A 22,917-nucleotide genomic window follows, 5' to 3' on the forward strand; every position below is an offset into this window, starting at 1 on the left:
TGAAATTTTTCCTGAATTAAGAAATTTTCAGTTGAAGGAAATGGTCAGAAAACTCAGCATTTTTATATCTCTGATGCAGGGAGTCTCAGATGAATTTATATGCTTAAGTAATACAGATGAAAATTGTATCAGCCTTTTTTCCCCTTTTTGCCTTAACTGCCAAGAAACCTGGAGCCACTGTAATCAGCTCATCTCAGGTGCCTGTTAACATCTAACCTGTGCTTCCAATGGTCTCGCTTGTGTTTTCATCCCTAATTGGGTTTTAGTTCTGAAAGCTGTATCATATCCCTTTAGAAGTCAGTAGCATACAAACTCTGTATAAATTGAGTAAAGCTGAAAATATATTAACTTTACTAAGGTTTTATAGCTAATTTACAGTTGCCTACAATCGTAATGCATGATTGAATTAATGACAATCCTGTAACAAAAACACTAATGACATTTGTTGTTCACGTTTCCTTTAGAATATAATCATGGGGATTGTAGAGTGAGTTAAGCTTTCGACCTAATGTCTTTCTTTCCTTCCACTTTTATGACTCTGAGATAAAAACTTTTTTTTGTTTTGATCAAGGATGATAAGTTTTCTCTGCTGCAGGTTTCTAAAAGTGGAAGTTAATGTTCTAAAATGTATGTACACATTGCGAATATGTATATGGCTCAAAAGCATAAAAAGCGAAATATATTAAACTCCAACATACTTGTTATCCTGCATTCCGGTTGACTGTAGAGAACCTCTAGTCATGTCTATCTGTTTTTGATGCCTCTACAGAATAACTGCCCAGCATCCTCTGCCCAACCAATCAGAATGTAGGAAAATCTACAGATATGACGGAATCTACTGTGAATCTACCTACCAGAAGTATGTTGAAATCTTTGTGAGTCTTCCTTCTGGCTCGTGCATCAGTGCTTGTGGTTGCCAGCTATTCAGAAAATATCCTTGCATTGAAACCTTATATTTCTCTAATATAGTGGGGAAAAAAAACAACCAAACCAAACAAAAACAACCAACAAAATTTGCCTTTGAAATCAACACAGAAAAAAAAAGTCTATTCTTTTGAAATTGTGGTCTAAAAGTTTTTAAAAATGACTATATTAAAGCTCTTAGGTAAGCTTCTTTATATTGCAATAAACAAGTACTTATATGCAAGAGAATCTCGGCAAAATACATTGCACAGGTGCTACGCATCTTAGGGATTTGAAAGGTGTGTTATGTATAAATTAGCTGTCACTTTTTTTCAATCCTGTAATGGAATGATGAGTTGTAATTTGCATAATCCTTTAAGAAGTCAAATTATACTGTCATGTAGCAGACTTAACATGCTAGCTAAGATTTCAGAGCTTTGCAGCTAATTACTATGTACCTTACAGGACAGTTAAATTGAAGTTGAGTCCTCTGCCTTTGCTGCCATTTGCTTTGTCCATTACTTAACAGAATCTGCACTGTTGGTAATGAGGTGTTGCTGCTATCACTGAAGTAAACGCTCGGCTCTGGAAAGGAAAGGCATTTCAGTGTATCAGAGCTTTGACTTGTGTTGCTTTGGCTAAGAAGGAAGTTTTTGTTTTTTTTAAAACAATAGTCTAAATTGGAGTCTTCCCAAAAGGATAAAATTTTATGCTTTCCATAAACGTTATGGAATATTGACTGAAGCAACATTAACCTTTAATTAAATGTTATTCTATAGAAAATATGAAGTAAGGTAAACCTAGTTCCACTAAAGGCATCAGACCTTCCAGATAGACTTTGTAGATATACTTTGGTGTGTTTTTTGTCTAAAAACTCTTCCTTTGTAGTGGAGTTCCATTATTGAAAAAAAAAAAAACCCTTTTTCCTTAAAAATCCTTTTCGAAAACAAGCTGGTGAGTTCTATATTCATTTACTCCTCCAGTTGGTTGTAGAGCATTTTCTTTCATGGTTTCCATTTTACAGTCAGCAAATTCTGGAGCCAGTGAAGGGACACAAAATGGATACCAGATGGAGCAGAGACTCTTCTCTGTATCTTTGCTATTTATTTTTCTTTGACTCTATTTCTTGATATTCTGTTGCCTACACAGAATTTCTCATCAGAATTGGTATGATTAAAATGCAAAATTGTTACTGATCATACTTTTTGAAAAATTCTTGTTATCTGTAAGTCATCCTTATTGTGGCTCATAGTGGTCAGGTTTCTAGGACTTGCTAGTGATTTTTGTGGCTCTGTTGTGATTCATGGAAACATTGAAGAAACTTTTTGCTGTATAAGAAGGGGGTCCTTTAAGGACCATCTGAAAGCAGCAGGTAACTATTGACCATTCAAGTAATTGGAGGCCAACAGCCAACTGTTGTTCACTTGTAATTAAGCAAATTTCAAGTGTCTGAAATCATCATCAGCGAAGTGGTGGAGCCTTGTCAGTTTAAAGCTGGGAACTTAGATGAGGTCACTAGGAATTCAGCCCACAGTATGGCTACCTTTCTAACTGTAGGTATCATCCCAAGGGCTGGAGTTTTTTTGTTTTTGTTTTTTTTTAAAGGATTTGTGTTATTTGTAGTCAAGGTAGACACAGTAGGCAACGCAGCTGTGACTGCCAGGGAAAGTCACTAGGGGGATATTCATAACAAGGAAATATTGGCAAATAAATGATGAAGAAGGGGAGGAAATCCCCAAGATGTTAAATTGGAGCACTGTCACTGAGATGATTAATGGTGTTGTGTATTTTAGTGAAGATGCTTATCTGGATTGTCTTGAAACTATAGTGTACATTTCATAGCACCTATAAGAAAAGCATGTGGTGCATGAACACACTGAAAAGTCCGTGGATTCAGATTTTATTTTCCTGAGTGAGTACTTTCTTCAACTTCATCTTTGGCTTCTGGCTATCAGGAAGCTGATGGTAATGTATGTTACATAGAAATATGTGTATTTTATGTAATAATAGTTGGCATTTGTGTAGTTTCTATAGGGTTGAAAATATTTTTGTGAAAAAGATGGGTACTTTTCCAACACTCTTGAGGGGTGAATAGTATCAATAATAGGGAAATGGTGGTTGCTCAGATTTCCTTTCTAGGTAAACTGGCAGAGTTGTTCATAGGGCTATGATAGATAAAAGACCAAACTTTTATCACTGATGAGGTCAGTTCTCTGTCAATTTCTGGTGAAGGGGTGGTGGTCCTGGAAGGCACTCTAGCTTTCAGTTTTAAGCCATGATAATCCTGATTCTGTTTAATGAATTATCACTTGCCTTTAAGGATCTTTTGTCAGTGACTGCAGGGGCACCGTTGGGCAGTTACTTAACCTTCTTGGGTCTCAATAATTACTACTAGAGATAGGGATAGATACAGACTAATGACATAATTTTATCTTCAATGAGCTTAGTCTGTTTCAGCACTGTTTCAATTTTGCGGGCCCTCCCCAAATAGTGGGATAGAAGTCCAATTTAGTGGATTAAGATCAGAATTTAAAAAAAAAAATAGAAAAGAATAAAAAACTTCAGTGCATTGTACTTAATGAGTGTGTGTTTTATCTTGTGAGGCTTCTGTTTTTGTTTTATGTGTGTATGTAAATGTACATAAAACATTTGTGTCAATGGGGTAGACCCTGAGATAAAACATTTGTGTTTTATATCCGAAAAAGATTGAGAGCTTCTGTAATAGAGTTGGTAGGTAAGTATATAAACATAATAAGAATGGGTGTTACGTCATTGCATTCAGGATACAGGGGGTTATAAAGAAAGAAATGGTCTGAAATGAAAAGGCTGCCCTGTCTATCTCTTCTATCAGAATGTGCTGGTGCCGACTTGCATGGGCCCATGAGAATCATTGTATGCACATCTTTCCCATTCTGTGATCCCTGACCTCATGTTAGTAACTGGAAATTGGGCAAAGTATTCGCACTATGGAAATTGGAAAGTGCTTCAAATCAGGTGCCCTCCTATCCCAACGAGTTGTTAAATATTTACCAGCACATCACTGTTCTTGATCCTTTCAACTGCAATTCTGTGGTTTTAGAATTGTGATTTTTTTTTTTTTTACGTTTTAAAACATGTGGGATTTAGATGTTATTGGGAGTTATTAAATAATTTTAGTAATATTGAAAATTTAAAGTACACAGGAATATAAAACCTGTGGTTAATTCAAAATGTCTATAGAATTTTAAAATGGTAGTTATTCTAAGTTCTTATATTAAATATTTATGACATGGCCAACTTAAAATTGTAGTCTGTGATAATTTTCTTGGCAAAGGATAGGGTTTTCAAACACACTAACCATATTGTAAATATTTGACAAATTTTTTGTTAATTATTTTGGTAAGTGCTGAAACAGAACTCAGTCCTCTTTCTCCATTTTTCAAGATGTCTTTAAGTTGGCAATAATATCTCTGGATTTTAGTAAGTTCACCTGTAAAACAGTGGTTTGATTGGGAGATGCCACAGTTCTTTGCAATTAAAACAATTGTCTTATTTGTTTTCTCTATTTTCAAGCAAAAGTAAAAGTGTGGAGAGTCTGAAAAAAGAGAAGACCACCCTTTTCAAAATAATTATAACTTTAAACTTCTAAATAAAGGCAAGAAAATATTTGAGTTGGAGGAAATGACATTTCCATGGACACGAGATGGAATTTTATCACAGAATACAGTGGCAATCACTTGGGTTAAATATGTGATGGTGAGAAAAGATAACTGGGAAGTAGTAAACTGAGTAAGGCCTTTTAGAGCCTCGAAGCTTGTCACAGTTTGGCCCTGTGACCGTATTGTAGCTGGGTTCAAGAACAACAATTTCACTAATATTTAGAGAAGATGGAGTCTGGGGAGTCCGGGGAGACTGGAGCTTAAATGACTGTTTGGTGACCACATGCTGTGCTGTTGTAGGAATTCCTTCAGTACCCTAAATTTTAAAGAGCTTTCCCCCAAGTTCCTCCTCTCCAAGATTAAGAAGGTGTTTGTCCTCGACTAGACAGTTGTTACCTATAGAGAAGGAAAGGGCCATTGGCCAAATTGGGAGAGTTGTCCAGGCCCCTTTACCTCCATGAAATTCATTCCTTCTTGGTACCTGGTGAGTGTTTCCTGTCCAGGCCTTTGCCAGAGGCACTTTTGTCATACCCCTCATTGCAGATCAGGTGTTGTTCACAGATAATGTTACTCTTCTCAGGGCCATTTGCATTTTAATAGGCAACTGAGTGAAAGAATTCAAGCAAAAAAGGGAGTTCTCCAATGGAATAATGTCAGGCACCTAGACAGGAATTGGAAATATTAATTTTGGGCTGGGAAAGGAGAGGGAATGTTTTCTTTCTTTCCTGAAAAGAAGAAACCCAGAATGAGGGTGCTCTCCTGCTCAGTATATCATAAGGCTGGCTTTGGCTAAGAAGCGTGGGTTTGGAAGTGGACAAACCAGACTCCAAAAAGAGGAAATTAACGAGGTCCACAGACAAGAAGAGAATGAATAAAGAAGTAACTCCCCAGTCTTTATCAGCTGCGTTGTGCCAGACAGAGTGCTAACCAGTTGCACGTGTTCTCCCAATTAAGGAGAACAAGACAGGTTCCTTGTCAGGCAGGCTGCTGGGGGGATAGATGGTCACCTGTACTGACTGGGAGGGAAAGGTCAAGGAGGCTCTAGCCGCAGCAGCAGTGAATTTTTCTGGCTGTTTAACCTGATTGATTGATTGCAATTATACAGGCCCCACACCCCCTCCCCCGCCATTGGAATAATTTATGCCAGTTGTAGTTGGATCAGTAAATAACAAAGAATTGAGAAAAGAGAAATATACAATGAACTTCATAAAGAGCTCTAATAGAATCTGCATGTTAAACAGACATTGAACTTCCTAGCGAGAACTGCTTCAAGCTTTTCGACATCCAAATGAATTCTAATTTCCACATCATGCCTTTCAGACCTCAGCATGGTTTCTGGTGGTTTCTCCCAGTTAATTTTAGCATCACACCAATGATTTTTGCCTGTAAATGACTTGAAGTGGTATACTTTGGTAATGTGGATGGTGTATTATTTAGGGCTAATGCCAGGCTAGCTTAAAAAGGAGCTAATTTATTCATTCATTTAACAACTATATTTTGATCTTCACCCATGGGTCAGGTGTTGTTCTGCATAAACTGACTTAGAGGTGACTAAGAAAACCTTTGCCCTGCAGAGGCCTAGAAGACTGATGTGAACAAGTAATTGGGATTCTGTGTAAGAGCTATCTCCGGTGGCACTATGAAAGGGTGTGTGTGAGTTTAAACAGTGGAGGTAGGCCCTGGTGATCTTCACAGAAGAGATTTTGATTTGGGGGAGAGATTTTGATTGCTTGAAGTAGTGATTTGAGCCCAAAGACAGGTATTTCTGGCATAAGAAATTGCAGATGGCATATGTCAGGAGTGGAGGACGCAATAAGGGTGATAGGACTTGAGGCTGGAGAAAGGGAAGCTGAGTCATTGGGGTGGACTGCCATCCTGGGCGAGCCCTGGAAAAGCTTTCAGAAAAAGGAGATTGTGGTGGAGACTGCAAGTCAGAAAACAGCTCTGCAAGTTGCTTAGCCCTGACAGGCAGGAAACCTATAAGAGTGGCCCACCATCTCAGCCTCTCTTTGTTGGGAAACTCCTCTCCTGTGCTTTGCATGGAGAATGTGCAGTCATGCTGTGTTTGTTAGTTTGAAGCTATTTTTGACTTCTAAACATCTTGTAGGACACTACCAGTATGAAAACCAGTTCAGGCCTGTCTATAAGTTCATTACTTTTCCTGGTTTGAGGTACACCATATTTGCCTCTCTCCTCCCAGATTACTTATAACTCAAGATAAACTAATGGCAGAGAGTAAAAAAAAATGGACAGGCACAGGAGACATGACTTAAAATGAAAGACTATTAATTGGCTTTACCTGAGTATATATTTTTGTGATGAGAGAAGTGCCTGCCTCGATTTTTAAAAATAATTGGCTACTGACACACCTGAAGTATGTATAAGAACTCTCTAGAAACTTGAGAAGGCAAAGGTCAAGGTGAGAGGAATAGAGCTACAATGAACCTTTTGTATGTGTGCTGTTGAACTACAGTGTTCAAAATCACTCACAGTGGTTTCAGAGAGAGACCAGGAGACTAATGTGCTTGTGCCCAGGTCTTAAAAAATAATACAGCAAACTTAGTTATACATACACTATGGTTTTAATAAATTCTCACCTTAAGAACAGCTTTTCTGTGTGTTCTGTGTAAAGTTGTCTTGAGTGAATTTTTGGACTTAGTTTATGCATTAGAGTGGAAAAATTATGCTTTAGTCTTGGTGAGCACGTATTTTAAGAGATCCACAGGTCCACACAATAGTATTTAATCCTTGCTAGAGGTAGTTAAACCTCCTGGAAATGGATCAGAGTTTGATCCTCGCCCCATAATGATTAAATCTGGGACTGTGGCTAAGTTTCTTAACTCGTAATGCTCCGGTTTTCTCACTTCTAAAATGGGGTAAGAATGAAAATGATCTGATAGCTGTTTTGGAGAATCAGTGGGCGAATGCCTTGACATTTTAAAAAATATTCATGATAAGTTTAGGTACTAAGTATGATTTTTTTTTTTTTTTAACCACCATTTTGCAGATAACAGGGGTCTTAAGCGAGCTGGACCAGTGCACTCAAGGTTAAGAAGGCAGGATAAGGTGAAATTGAGTTTAGCATCACCAAATGATTGCTCACTGGACCAATCTGCTCTCCCATCCCCTTACCTGTTGTTGTAAATTAAGTTTTATTAGACCACAACATACCCATCCACTTCTACATTGCCTGTGACTGTTTTTGTGTTAGTGGCAGGGTTGAGTAGTGCTGACAGAGACCATATGGTCCACAGTCTCAAATGTTTACTATGTGGCCCTTGACAAAAAATTTGACTCTGCATTAAACCTCAGTCTGTTTGACTTAGAGCATAAGGCCCACACCATAAAACACTGGTGCTTGGCATATAATAAGTACTCACTAAATGAATACTCCTTTGTTCCTCCTGTAACTTAAGGTACAAGTGTTCATATCAAAGAACTCCTGTCAAAAAAACCCCAAAAAACTCATGTCTGCAAAATAGAAATAGTAAACATTCACCTTCCAGTGGGGTGAGCCATTGTGGCTGTGGAAATGCTGAATTCCTAAAAGAACACCTCCTGAATTCTGTATTATATCTGCCACTTGTTACTATGCTTTATATAATGTAACTTGCAAGAAAGAATTTCTATCTTCAAAACATTCAAAGTAAAGTACATACTTAAAGGGAATAATTCTGAACTTCAATGAATATTCAGAATGGGGTAAATTAACCTCCTATAACAGAAAATTTCCTATTCCTTGGAAATTTAGAAAATCTTCCTCATGAAAAATGTGGAATCCCCACTTTTTGAGCAATAGATCATAATACTATATAAACAGCGTGTTTATAGTAGGGAAAAATGCAATAGGGTTTCTTTTCATGAAAAGACTTATAATTTATAGATTTTATAGATTTTAAAAGATTTTTATAGATCTATAATACCTTTCCTAATAGTTTTCCCAAGAAGAAAGGGATGAGGTTATGATTTCAACTTGACCCTACTCAGAACTTTTATTTCCATGCATTGGTCTATTATTGGTTCTGGGAACTCCCTGTCCTCTGTTCAGTAAATGACCTCAGGTTTGGATTTGTGTTATTTTGGAGCTTAGGGAGCACACTGTGCATCCTGTCAACTTGTATTGGGGAGATAATCTTAGAATTTCTTTTGACTAAGCCCACTGCCATGACTTTGGGTTAGTGAATGGGCAGATTCCTACATTAGTTTTATTTTCTCTTGGAATAGCTGAATATTCTTCAGAAAGGTACAATACATTTTCATTCTGGAACACTTGGAAAATGCAGATAAACATAGAGGAAAAACTACAACTTTTGTAGTTGTGCCACACATAGATAACCACTGTTCACAACTTCGGGTCTATATATAATTGGGTTGATAAGCATGTCCTCTTTGACAGGTATCTACATATATAGGCATTTTGTCATGCATTCGTCCTGAAGTTGTCTCAGCTAGGAAGCTTCTGGGGCCACATTCTAACTGGTACACAAGCAGCTTATTTAAGGGAAGCTAGAAGCTGTAGGGTCACCTTCCATTTAGAAACCATGTTTTGCAGAGATTTCCCTTCGTGAATTTTTTTTTCCTGTTGCAGTTTGTATATTTCTTCACAACTTCTATCAGCTTCTTGTTGGGGAAATGTCTTGTGCTTGGTGGCAGGGGAGAGAACGTTCCAGCAGGAACCAGTGATGTTAGTGGCAATAGTGACTGAAATCTTAAGCAGAAAAATTCCTTCCCTACCATCTCAATTTGCTTTTTATCTAGTACTTCATCATTTAGAAATAGTTTTGAAAGTTAGAAGATGAAACAAATGGTGAGAAGGGTGTGGTAGGTTGTAGTAACAAGGCTTTTTAAGATTAGAACATGTACATGTGTAAGAAGTAACTGCTGGATGATGAGATGGAGTTTTCTGGTCACTTTACACATTCTCACATGCCACATCTACATCATTATTGAGGTTGCTTATAAAGTGAGTTCTATTTATTGTGTTCAGCACTGAGCTATTTTGCTCTGGTTTTCAAACCAGAAAAGCCTGGGTCTTGGGAGAATTTTGGTTCAATGGCCAGCATGTAAGGAAAGCGTTCTTGGGTGATTTTTCTATTGTCAAACGTGAGACCTTTGTGATGCCCTTAGCAGGGTGAGGATTCTTTGGAATTGACTGTTTGAGATTTATGTGATTAAGTAGATGATCACTACATCCTACTTAAAACCTAATTGGCCTTCCCTGCCTTCCTCTCAGACCAGTTATAAAATAATCTCAGCAATAAATGCTAAATGCAGTGGTATCTATATATTTGATTATGTAACGAGCCTCACTCTTTGCCTTTTCTTACTAGGTACCAATGAGGAGAGTCCAGTTTCTTGCACTAGCAGTTGTCCTCACTTGCATTTCAACCAACATAAGCTTTCATAACAGCATCTTTTCTCGACTGTTTCCTGTCAGGGGTACTCAGAGCAAATCAGAGCCAATCGCATGCCTTGACCTTGAAACCAGGAAGTACATGGTCTTCTTGAGGGTTGTCCTCTTCTCTACTTCCACTAATGAAACTTTCTTAGGAATGAAATGGAGTCTGTATGGTGCATTCAGGCATGGAACCTCCTGTCTTGTGTGCTTTAAACACCAGCTGGATTTCCTGGTGAAGAACATGTTTGCAGTAATCATGGGGAGGTCTTTGTTCACTTCCAGAAAAGGAGCATGGTTTTCTAGTGACTACCTAACTGCTTGATGGCTTGAAAAGGGAAAAATAAGCAACAGCTTGGATTCTCATCTCCCTGGAGAAATTCATCATGTGTCCTAAGTCTTGAATTAATAATGGTGAAAGCAGTGACATTCATGTCACCATGTTTTTAAAAGAAGAGGTTTGGAGACCTATCCAGTGGGGAGGATGGTGAAGGGTAGGGGGACTTCTTGAGCTCTTATAAAATTGATGATCAATAAATTCATCTGATAGTGGGATTGTTTACCCTCTTTTCTGAATGCTGCTTTTAAGACCTAGAAATAAATTTGTGAGGCTGGTAGGAATAAATAAAGCTGATTTTTAAAAAAATATTTACTGTATTTGTGAAATGTCTTGGGGAAGGGGAAGACTAGAAAACTAGAATTATGGGCCGGCAGATTTTAAGTAGAATACATTTTTATAAGAATCTAGTGGCAAGTTTGGTTCACTTATACCACATACACCTTTATTGGCTCTCTTCAGGAGGAGTTTGCCAGACACAAATGATTGCTGTGATATAGTGTTTTCACAACTTCAGGCTCTGAGCTATAGAGAATGAATACAGCTGAATTTATTCTTCCATCCACAGGAAATACTCACAGAAGGTGAGATCTTCCATTGTGATACAAAATTGATCTTCTGTGAACAACATAAGTTTTAACTCTTGACAGTGAAGTTGTGGTTGAGTTTCACCATTCCTGTTTCTGTGTTGGCTGGTTTTCTGTATTCAGGGAGATAGAGGAGGCTGACATCAGGAGAGAAGTAACCTGTTCCAACTCTGGTGTTCTGTGGTCTCTAGGCATTGTTGTAATTGACCTTCACATCCATATTTGAAGTTATTAGGTAATATTCTCATTTGGCACTCAAGAAAATGAAGGCACAGAGCTTGGGTGGCTGCTCAACTTACATAGCTAATAAGGTTTAATCTGATGACTGTTCATGACAGAACACTACAGGTCAGTGTGGCCCAGCAGTTCCACTTTCAATTGGATGAAGTGGCCGTTTGGAGCAGGATGATACTAGTCCATAAGAAACATCCACTGTACAAGAGTAGTTTGTTGAAATCTAGTTCTGTAGAACAAGATCCTGAGGAACTTAAAGCCTCATCTATAGAAAAGAATAAGTATGTTGTATCTGAATGCTAATTGTTTAATGGCCTTTGTATGCATATCTGTATATTCTCCAGTAGGGGGACAATTAGGTCTGCCCTTTGCAGGATAAGGACAGATGAAATTTCCAGTTATCACACAAAAGTAGATGAGTCCCAAGTTTTCATCTTGAGTCCCACCTCTTTGCCAACTTGAGTTTTGTATTTCCAAATGACTTGAGGTTTCTACTTGTGGTTTGCTTGACTTCAGCATACACATATAATGGTCAGCAAATTTGCAGGCACTTCTATAGACATTGCCAATTAATCCGGTTTTGGTTTTTTTTTTTTTTTTTTTGCCAATTAATCCTTACAGTAACCCAGTGAACTGTGTTTTATCTTTCTCTATGAAAAAAAAAAAAACACAAAACAAAACAAAACCCAACACTAAACAAAAACCCTTTGAGTCCTAGATGTTAAGTGATATGAACACTTTCACACAGCTGTCATGGGGTAGGGCCTGCCTGAAGAGTGTGACCTTACTCATTTCCCAGTCTGGGGTTCCCTCTACGACTGTGCAGCCATGCCCCCAAAACAGAGCTCTGTGTTTTCCTTAAAATTATCCTCTCCTACCCTGTACTACTTACACTTTATCCTAATTTTTGTAGTCATTCAGGCTTGCTCTTGGACTCTTGTCCTCTTGTCTCCAATAGTCTGTTTTTAGCATTATTTCTTGTAAAACACACAAAACCAAAACCAAAAAACTTACCTTCTGTTCCCACCTCCTTGACCTAAATTATTTTGTGCCTAGCTTGTTACAGTCTTCCGTTTAGTTGTCTTATCTCCTATCTTCTTCAAATTTAGATAAATGCTAGAGGTCTCCTGTATACGAAGTACTGTGCAAGGGAATGCAAAAGTATCTTTTTGGACCACCCTATAGTTACCAGATTAAAATCCTGTTTCAAAGTCCTTAATGGTTCCATCTTACTGTATGGTGTCTATAGTCTTGGCTTAGTGTTCAAGACCCACTGGTCTTGAGCCAATCTGTCTTCCCTTTCCCCCCAACTAGGGTACCTCTCACCAGAAGTTCTCTCTGCTCCTATGAGCCATGTCCACTTAATCTTGTTAGGCACAACACACACAGACTGACTCTGTGCTTCAGCATTATCCACAGTGTTTCTCTCTTTTCTTAATTCAACATATTTATTTGGTACCTTCTACCCAGGAACTATTGTGTTGGGATAGTGAACTAAGACCAGAATCTCTTTCCTCAGAGTTGGAGGGCATTAGAGACTGATAGTAAATAGTTAAAGTTACAAACTGAGAATACAATATTGTCTAGGCAGTTGTGGTCAGTGCTGTGGAACAAAAATGGAGAAGGTTAAGAAGGAATTAGGAGTTCCGGGTGAAGAGGAGTGTGTTATGGTTTCAAGTAGGTGCAACCCCATTTAAGAAGATGACATTTGAGGGGATCCCTGGGTGGCTCAGTGGTTTAGTGCCTGCCATCGGCCCAGGTGTGATCCTGGAGTCCTGGGATCGAGTCCTACATCAGGCTCCCTGCATGGATCCTGCTTCTGTCTCTGCCTCTCTGTCTCTCTCATGAATAAATAAAATCTTAAATGACATTTGAGTAAAGACTGCTAGGAAGTGAGGTGGTTAGGCCCCAGATACCCCTGGGGAAAATTCTCCAGGCAGAGTGAGCATCTGCCATAAAGGCCCAGAAGCTGAAGCACTTTTGCCACTTTTGAAGATTGTGGGGAGGCTGGTGCAGTGGGTCAGAAAGAGCAAGGACTCTGGCTAGAGGCAGGGAGGGGGAGTCATGGGGGGCCACCACATAGGACCCTGGTAAGGCTTTTGGCCTTTCAGCCTCCACTGGAAAGGGAGCCTTGGGAGGATTGGGACTTGAAAACTAATGGGATCTGACTGAAGTTTTAGAATCAGCCCGCTGCTAGCTGAGCATGTGCTTCAGGGGAACATGGGTGGAAACAGGGAGACTTGTGCAGAGACTATCATGGTCATCATCAACATGGTTTACATGGAGGGTGTGGAAGTAGAGGTGGTGAGAAGAATTGGGAGTCTGATATATTCTGAAGGAAGAGCCGACAGGATTTTCTGAGGGAGTGGATTGAGAGGGGATATAAAAGGAAGAAGAAAGTCAATATTGAATCCAGGATTCAATTCTAATGCATCATTTACTCTGTATCACATGTGAGGTGGCATTCAGTTGTCTATAAGCAAATAAGTACCCTTAGGTACTCTTAAATTGAATGAGGAAGCAGGTCATAAACTTATAAGTGAAAGTATACGTGTCTGTCTATGGATGTAGATCTTAATAAGAGTGCAAGTTCCTTTAAGATATGTATTCATTTATCAATCCACAAACCTTTCTTAGGTACTTACTATAGGGCAGTGGTCATCTTACCTTCTCAGTAGTGCTAAATGGAATTAGAGGCAGTTTCAGTATAGTGGACAAGAACACAGGCTCTAATGAGACTGAGGGATTCCAACCCTATTTGAGTCATTTATTTTGCTGGGTGATCTTGAACAAGTTGCATAAGTTCTCTGTTCCCTATTTTTCTGGTCTGTAAATTGGTAGTAATTTCTCTCCTAGGGTTTGCTATAGGAGTAAATGAACAAATGCGTGTAAAGTACTTACAACAATGCTGGTACATATTAAGTGTTCAGATAGTGTTTATCTTTCCTAAGTGTTTAGGAAAAATTAGTTAAAAGAGGATTGACATTTGGAGTGACTTTCCTTCTTTAAACCCCATGTTCAAGACCTGCCAAGCTGCATGGGTAATAAATGTGAATAATAAGGTCTCATAGTAAGCCTTGCTTTTCAGCTGATGGTTAAAAATAACAGGAGAGAATTGCATTACGATCAGTCTGATACCTGCCTCTCTTTAGAGGTGGACATGGAGGCTGGTCAGTATCCCTCTGGGTACATTTGATTGACAGACTGGCAAACAGTATTTAAATACCCTAACACATAAAACGATCAATGTTTTCTTATTATTTTGTAGCTTAAAATGTTGAATGTATATTAAAATGAGAAAAATAATTTTCAGGATAGATATGACTTTCCTAGTACATAAAAGCAAGGAGATCACATCAAGAAGGGAATATTATCTTTTTGCCCAAATACAGGAAATTACTATTTTTCCCTCCATGTTTTTATTTTGATACCTAATATTGCCTTTCTTTTCTTTCTTTTTTTTATTTCTCATGTGGTAGTCTTCCTTTCATCCCCCTTATTATCAGCAACTAATTGGGCCTCCATATCCAGGAAGTAGCAGTGTGTTGCTGCTGTGGAACTCGTGCAGACATGTTTAGTGTCAGGGGTGGTTTGAAGGGCAGCTTAATTCTGCTTTCTTGGTGCTTGGTACTTCAGAGCACTTGGGCTGTTTGAGCTTAGTATTTCTGATCTCATTCTGTACATTCTAGATGGCAATGTAGACAGTGGCTGTCAATGAGTAACAGGTAAATATTGAACAGGGAAGCCCTTTTGATTAACTTTGTGGATCATTATTTGAGGGTAGCTTGCAGTCAGAACAGCTCCATCACTCATGATCACAGCACATGGCATGGGGGCTCACAGCATCAAGCTGTTGGTTGGGAAGCTGAGGTTGTAGTCTTTGTTCTGTACCTGGTCCTGCATTCATGCAGTACTAGACTAGTTAGAACTATCTAGTAAGCAAAATGGTGATGATTTAACACAATAGGAATGCAAGACACTTAGGATGATAAAGCACAAAGAATGATCTAGATGTACTTTGCACTATATGGGTATGAATATAATAAGCAAATTTTTAATATTTTGAACTTTAATTGTTTAAATTTTTTATAGAGATCCAGAAATTGTTTAATATGGAATTTAGACAGTTACGGCAGATTGAAAGTGAATTTTTGATCCTACTAGTTTGTGCTAAAAAGAAATAATTCCAGCCTGATTTGCTTCTTAAGATTTAGTTTATATCACCTAACAGGTAAAACTGTTCCAATGACACATTTATTCAGAAGGTCGTTCTATGATCAATTTTCTGTTAAGTGATTCTGATCCTGTTGTTGAACCTCATGGTACATTAATGGTTTATCACCACTTCAAACAATATCATTATAGTTATTAATATTTTTGAGTTCCCATCAATGAATATTTCATGGTACTCAGTGAAAAGACCTAGATAAGATTGAATAAAAAAAAGAAAGCTACCTTGTCTCAAATATTTCTAGGTCAACACTAATATGATCATTAAAAGATACAGATAGATCATGGTGGGTTCATTCACACGTCTGCAGGAGATACCTAATTCAGTTAGTTAGGTCATCCTAAAGTATTTTTATAAGGTTGTCATTTTTTAGTGAATCTTAGTTGTTGAGTCTCTTAATCATGTCCAGCTATAGAAATATTCAGAAAACTAAGTGCGATAGTTAAGATAATTAAAATAACCAATAACAGCAATGCAAACGTATCTCCTTCTTACCCTTAATCTAGAGCAATAGTTAATAGATGGGTATTTTGTGACATTATAAATATATAATCCAACATTTTAAATTTGCTTCATTAAATGTTACTATTACTTGCTGCTGAACATGTATGAACCAAAGAAGTGACAAAATCTATATAAACTAAAAGATAATTTTATTCTGAAAATAATTTGAATAAGGAGTACAATAGAAGTAGTTATACTAATTAGAACTGTAAATTACATGATTCTATCACATTTCTGAGAAAGGGGTTCTATGTTGATAGCACTTTTAAAAATGTGCTTCAAATCAGTTTTTAAATCATGGAAAATAGTAATATTGTCAGTTTATTCTAGACTAGTTGAGAGGAACCATTCTCCTGCCATGTCCCAACTTCTCCCAGAAAGGGAAAGAACTTAAAACTTCTTTGAGAAAATAACCTCAGTTAGGCAGTACTATTCACAAAGTAATGTGTTGGGAATCATATATTATATTTTGAACTCTAAATAAACCTATCACTTACATGCAAAATATGCAATAGATTAAAAATCCAACTTAACAAATGTGAGATTTCTTTAGAGTAGAAATACACTGAATGCCTGTGCTGTATCAAGAGCAGTAACAGGCTACTGAATTGGTCTCTTTCTCCAGAGAAGCCAGGATCTAATTTGGAATAGGTTCCAAGTGAACATGTGTTAGGTGGTCCCATCTTAACCCCACCAGAAAACTAAAAAATAATTTGATATAAATCTTTGTTTAGAACTGAAATAGCAGGGGATGCAGTGGGTCAAGGTAGAATTGGCAGGGCCATGTGGAAATGTGTACACATGGCATGGTTATCTAGCAAAGCCAATACTTTTAGGCCTTTGGTTTCTTAAAATTATAGGCAGTGAATTCAGCATTTAATCTTTCTCTTTATGGGGCAGGAAGCTTGGCACACAGTATTCTTTTGTGTAGACTTGTGACCCATACTATAATTGTTATATTTCTAAGAAAATACATAAAAAGAAAAAATATACATAGAATAAAAATACTTGTCTTTTAATATTAAAAATTTCCTAATTTTTACAACTTAGAGTTTTATGTTTATACCCCAAAAGGAGATGGAATGAATTAGATGAGGAGTACCTAAATAATGGTGACATCTTTACTGCCTTTTAATAATATATTTTAGTCATTAGCTACCTTGGTAATGTTTGGGGAAAATGGAATACATTGGGCTAGGATGGCAGTGACTTTGAAAATTATTTGGCTCTACCCAAGAGCAAATACTCTCTTTTTGTAAGAAATTTTAGAGATTCCTTAATCTCAAGGAAGTTTTAGTCCAGCAGGGAAATTAAAGTAGATATTAATTTACTGATTTGATAATTACTGAATGATAATTACTAAGTGATAAGCATTGTTCTATGCCCTAGGGATTCCATGGTAAACAGGACGTCCAAAGTTGCTACAACATGGAGTTTATACTCATTTGTGGAGGGCAGACAATATGCAGATGCATATGTAATTTTTAAAAAGTAGCACTCTGTAGTATGAAAGAAATTAAATGAGGACAAGGAGGCAGAGCATGATTAACTGCTTTTGTTACCAGAGAGGGCATATTAAGTACCTTAAGAATGACAAGTGTCTCTTTTCTCTCCAAGTACAGACAAGTCCATTTATAGGTGTAGAGAATTAGGGAACTCTTGTTGGGGAAAATGGGACTTAAGCTGGCCTTTGATAGCTGGGAATGGACAAGACATGTTTGTATATGACAGAGCTTGGAAATAAGAGTTTCTGTTAAGGGCTAACTAGAAATAGAGGGTAAGATCGATGGGACCTGAAGAGAAAATTTTGGATTAGACATTTTCTATGGTTTCGGTATATTGAAGAATAGTGGATTATGTGAGATGTTTCTACCTCTCTGAGTGGAGCTGATAAGAAACAGAAGTCACCAGATGGGCTTTTAGGATAATTAAGAAATGAGAAGACTACATAAGTTTTCTATTTGTACAGGTGACTATTTCCAAGGTTTATTTAAGGGCCGTGATATTAATGTGGGGTTCTGTGGAGGGGATCATGTGATATCCTGACTCAAAGTATTCTGCAGGCTGGAAAGTTTGGGAGTCACTGTTTGAGGTCCAGTATGCTGGCTGTGGCTTACATGATAACCTACATTCCTCAGCAGGATTCAATCAGGAAATACTTATTAAAATGATGTGTGTCAATAGTGCATCAAGATAGCAAACATTTGGGGACATGAATAGATAACGAAAAAAGGGTCCATAGATGAATTATTTTAAGAAATGGCCTCCATTTAATTTGTATTTTAATCTTACAGGAATGGGTGACATAAACTAGTGATGAGCAAATAATGACCTTTTGTTCTGTTGGTTGGTGAATGTTACTGGTGAGTCAAGGTGCCAATCAACATGCATGTTGCAGAGGCAGCACAGGAATGTCACATCGTTTCTTAAACTTTAGTCACTACATGGGGATGGCTATGTATATGTGTTGGCTAATGGCACAACCAACTTGTGTGATTAATATTCATTTTTTTGATAGCCACCATATTGAGAAGTTTGCCATACATTTTTCTGATCTGTTAGGAACTTCAGTATTCACACTTTTGTTGCTTCATACCTCCATCTAGGTAAATAATTAGAGAAGAAGGGGAGAAAAATCCCATTTTAATCATATTGTCCTTAGAGTTTATAAATGAAGTATTTTTTGCCTCAGTAGATAGGCCCCTGTTGAGAGATGTTCCATCCTACAAGACAAGGGTTTTCACCTTTTAAAAGATAAGACTATGTTAATTAGTGGAACACCAGAATCTCAGAGCTAACTCCATTTTTATAGGAGTTCTGACAGTAGTTCTTGTGCACTGGTTTCTGTAGGAATTCTGACTTACCTATTTTAAGATTTTGTGCACTTGTGACTACAGATGATAGTTGATTCCTAGAAATATCTGGACTCCCAGGATCTTTATAGGGTCCTTCTACATATTCAGATGACTTAAATTTTTTTTGAATTTTATTTTAATTCAATTAATTACCATATAATGTATTATTGGTTTCAGAAATAGAGGTCCGTGATTCATCGGTCTTATATAACACCCAGTGCTCATCACACATCACGTGTCCTCCTGAATGCCTGTATCACCTAGTTACCTCATCCCTCCACTCCCTCCCCTCGAACAACCCTCAGTTTGTTTCCAATAACTTTAAAGAACATGAGCCTGAGTATCTTGGAAGGGAAGCTGACTCTATCATTAGCAACGTGTTAAGCAGCTTAGTTCACATCGTTTTAAGACTTTTAATGCCTTTGTTCGGAAATCCTATTTTCTTTTTAATTTCATAGACATTGTTATTAAAAGTCCTCATGACCTTTGTTTTTAAGCTGTATCTTGCACTTGCTGTCTTCTCTGTCTCCTGACTTTAGCTTATGAAGCTCATCTCACCCAGTATAAGTAGTGCTCCATTCTCCTAGTTGAACTGGCTAGTCTCTTGGTCCACCTTCCTGTCCATGTGTGGTGCCAGGACATATTTGGTACCTGCTTGTTTTTCAACAGAAAAACAACTGCTTCTTTAATGCTAGATATTGACCACTGAGATGGGGTAAAGGGGGAATTATTATAAGTTAATTTAACTTCTTCAAAATATTTGTTTAGGGAGGCAGTGGTTTAATGAATGTTAATAAGTTTACAATTCAGCAAATCTTTAATAAACTGTATTTGCAGAGTCCATAAGAAATCTGTATTTTGTTTAACTTCTAACATTTTAAGATTTAGTTTTTTATTTGGTTAATTAGTAGAATTGGATTGAGCTATATTACACTCAGTTTTTCGGTCATTCACAATTCTATGTATCTATTTGTGTCTGTAATCATAATTGGTCTTCAGAATCCTTAACCAATGAAACAGGCACTTTGTTAAGTAGTAAGCATCTTTTACAATTTCTATAACAATTTCTCACTAAACCGAAATATCATTTAATTGAAAACAAAAATCCCTGCCCTTGTCTATCACTACGTCGCCCTCAGTCTTCTCCAAAAACCTAAAAACAAGGGTCTTTGTCTTTTATCACCAGATAATTTATAATGAATAGAGAAGTTGATAAACAGAAATGAGACCTCACATTCCAAGAAAAACGTCCAGATTTGTAGGATTGCGTGGAGTATTGCTTAGGAAATCTGCAGTAGCAAGTAGAGAGGCTCTGTGCTGACAAGCCACTTGGAGCCCTTGAGCTGGGGAATTTTGTTTTCCCATAGGTACTATGTTACCAATTACATAAAGAAGAGTACAGACTTTGTGTTAGTTGATAAATGGAGATCAGAATCATTTACTAGGTTATTTTATGGTATTTGTTAACAATATTTACCTTCCTAAATTAATTCAACATAATCCTTACTGAAGCTTTCCTTCATTTCTGGAAGACATATAGATAATGTGGTACTTTTATAAAGCCTTACATGGCACTGAAAAACTGATTTTTGCCTTAGCTCAACAGAGCAGCAAGATTATATTAACATAGACTTTGGAACATTTGAGTTCCCATAGGGTACAGAGTGTGGCTGATAGGACACGACTTGCCTTCAACAGTTGTTTTAACAAGATATCCTTCATATACAATATACGGAGCTGAAAGGCATAACTGAGTAATGTTAGCAAGAAACACTGTTGGCAAAATTCTTGACTTTCATCTTTATCTGATTAATCCAAAGCAATGTTACTTACAAAAAAGTATTTTCAACTGAATATATATGATATTTATTTTTTAAATGTCTGTAACTTTACAAGAACTGGTTTGGGTGTGTGACTTCTTTTTTTTCCCCCTACGAATAGGTTTTCTACAAAGTACAAAGAAAGATATCCACGACTTCAGATGAGTGATGAAGAGGCTTGATGCTGTTCATTCATGAAACAATTGTTTATGAGCACCTACTAGATGTCAGGCACTAGAAATACAATAGTGGATGAAGCAGGGAAGGGTGTGAGCTCTTACAGTAGTGAAATTCATGCAGACAATAGGCAGATGGGCTGATTACAGAATATATAAGGGGATAAGTGCTATAGAGATGAAAATAAATGGAACATGAGTTTGGGAGTCCCAAAGATGGGGGTGGTGGGGTTTGCAATTTTAAATGGGGTGACCAGAAAAGCCCTCCCAGTGAAGGTAACAAATGAACAAGATTTGCAAGGAGATGCTGGAGCAAACTAAGTGTATACCATTGTTTCACCATTTGAGAATGTATTAGTCCTGGTCAACTGACTATATGCTCACTTTCTCCAGGGATGGTCATATGGCCTATATTTAAATGTTCTCTCTGATGCCTTACATTCTGTTTTATTTTGCTCCACTTTTCTAGAGAAAAAATGTATTTCACAGAGCATTGAGCTCATTGGATAAAAGGTCCTGTGATTTTTTTTTTTAAAGAAAGCATAAATTAACCTTCCATAAATATCCCAAATTCCATCTTATCAAATTGGTTTTTTTTTGTAAATGTTTAAAAGTGTAAAAGAAAGCATTTCCCTCTAAAAATGTTATTTTTTCTAATTTACTAATTAACACTTTCTCCTGCTTAGCACTTTCAAGACCTGATTTAATTACAGTTTCTGGTACTTAAATAGTGTTTTAAAGTGAGCCAGTGTTGGTTTGCTCAAAAACATTGCAGTGTGTTTTTTGCCCCTTTTGGCTTCTGTTGATATGAAATGTATCAGTTATTTTCACTGCCAGAATCCACATTGAAAATACATGTAGTTCTGTTACTTGGATGATGGAACTGTGACTAATCAGGGAAATATTAGATGTACATTTGCTTCACAATCCCAAGGATAGAGCTAATTGAGCACTTTTTCCTTATTAATGTGCACGTAGTTCTGATTTGGCTCTGGGCTTAGAAATAAAATGAAAGAAGCACCACTTTTGTTTATTCTGAGTTTGGAGACTGCATTCGAATTGGTTCTCAAAATATTGAGATGATTTCTTCCCTGGAGAGGTTCCTGCCTTGCTATCTATGGTAATTGTTAATCAATTTAGAGTCGTTTGGTAAAGTGCACACTAGTGTCTTACCAAAAAATAAAACCATGGGAATGATTTCCAAAAACAAGAGAAAATCAGATAAAGAACAGAATAGTTAAATTTTTATCAGAAGTTTTCTCTTTGAATGCATCAACCTTACAGTAACACAATGGATATAATAATATTAAGTCTATATTTAAGGCAGGGTAGAAGAAATTCCTGTAGAGTGAACTCTTATTTCCCAGCATTGTTTCCTTCCTGGTAGAAGTCACACAGAAATAGAAAGAATTTCTTGTTGATACGAATGTGCAGTGTCCTATTTCTTAGGTTTCTTAAATGTGTAACATTTGGAGAAATTAAATTATTTTAGTGTAAGGATTTCTCAGAGTTAAATAGATTTAATATCAGAAAATAATTGGGAATTAAATATTTCTAATGAACTGGAGGAGACTTCTGGAATTACCTTCCTAAACACAAATGCATAACTGTTATTTTACTGGTAATACCTGCCTATTCTGTGGCTTTCAAGCCTTAGTTGGTCTGTGCTGGTAATTATGTGTGCACATTCAGACATACAGTACTTGGAGACCATTTCAATTGCTTTCTTCACCCATTGTGGGGTTATTTACAGTACTGTTCTTCACTGAAGGGAGAAGTAGCTATTTATACAGAAAATACTTTCCACTGATTACCATGTTTTTCTCCCTCCAAAGTAGAACTGTCTCTCTCTATGTATACCTGATGTGTACATAAATTTTCAAGGTTCACTACCTGGAATCCTTGAACTGTGATTTTTCTTGCACTGAATTCTTCCTGTGTGCATAGTACTATGTGGCAATAAAGATTTATAAAGTTTTTAAGATGTTTCTCGTCTACCAGAAAGCTACATATACGGTGTTTCTGGGGAGAAAAGAGATGGGATCAGCGTTTTCATCTAGGCACATAGTTCAATCTGATGTTTTTTTTTTTAGATGAACAAAGAAAGACCCAGATATATTGGTAACTATATATGATTGAAATAAGTGGTAGCCATTAGGGGAGTATGTAGGCAATTGTTAGCCTTACCACCAGAGCAGTGATGTTCAGAGGAGGTTGAAAACCAGGAAAGTTGAAGT

General features: G+C 37.2%; 1 protein-coding gene across 6 annotated transcripts in view; it reads left to right on the forward strand.

Annotated features, from left to right (window-relative positions):
• Positions 1-22,917, forward strand: part of NPAS3 (neuronal PAS domain protein 3) — an 839,196-nt gene that overhangs the window by 111,699 nt on the left and 704,580 nt on the right. The window contains exon 2 of one of the 6 annotated variants that reach the window (XM_077908998.1): positions 770-859. The exons of the other annotated variants lie outside the window; for them this stretch is intronic. Coding sequence (XP_077765124.1) covers positions 770-859 — 90 coding nt within the window. The remainder of the gene's footprint in view (positions 1-769; positions 860-22,917) is intronic. 6 annotated transcript variants of the gene reach the window in all.

Source organism: Canis aureus, chromosome 9, assembly GCF_053574225.1.
Source record: "Canis aureus isolate CA01 chromosome 9, VMU_Caureus_v.1.0, whole genome shotgun sequence".
In the NCBI taxonomy this organism is placed as follows: domain Eukaryota; kingdom Metazoa; phylum Chordata; class Mammalia; order Carnivora; family Canidae; genus Canis; species Canis aureus.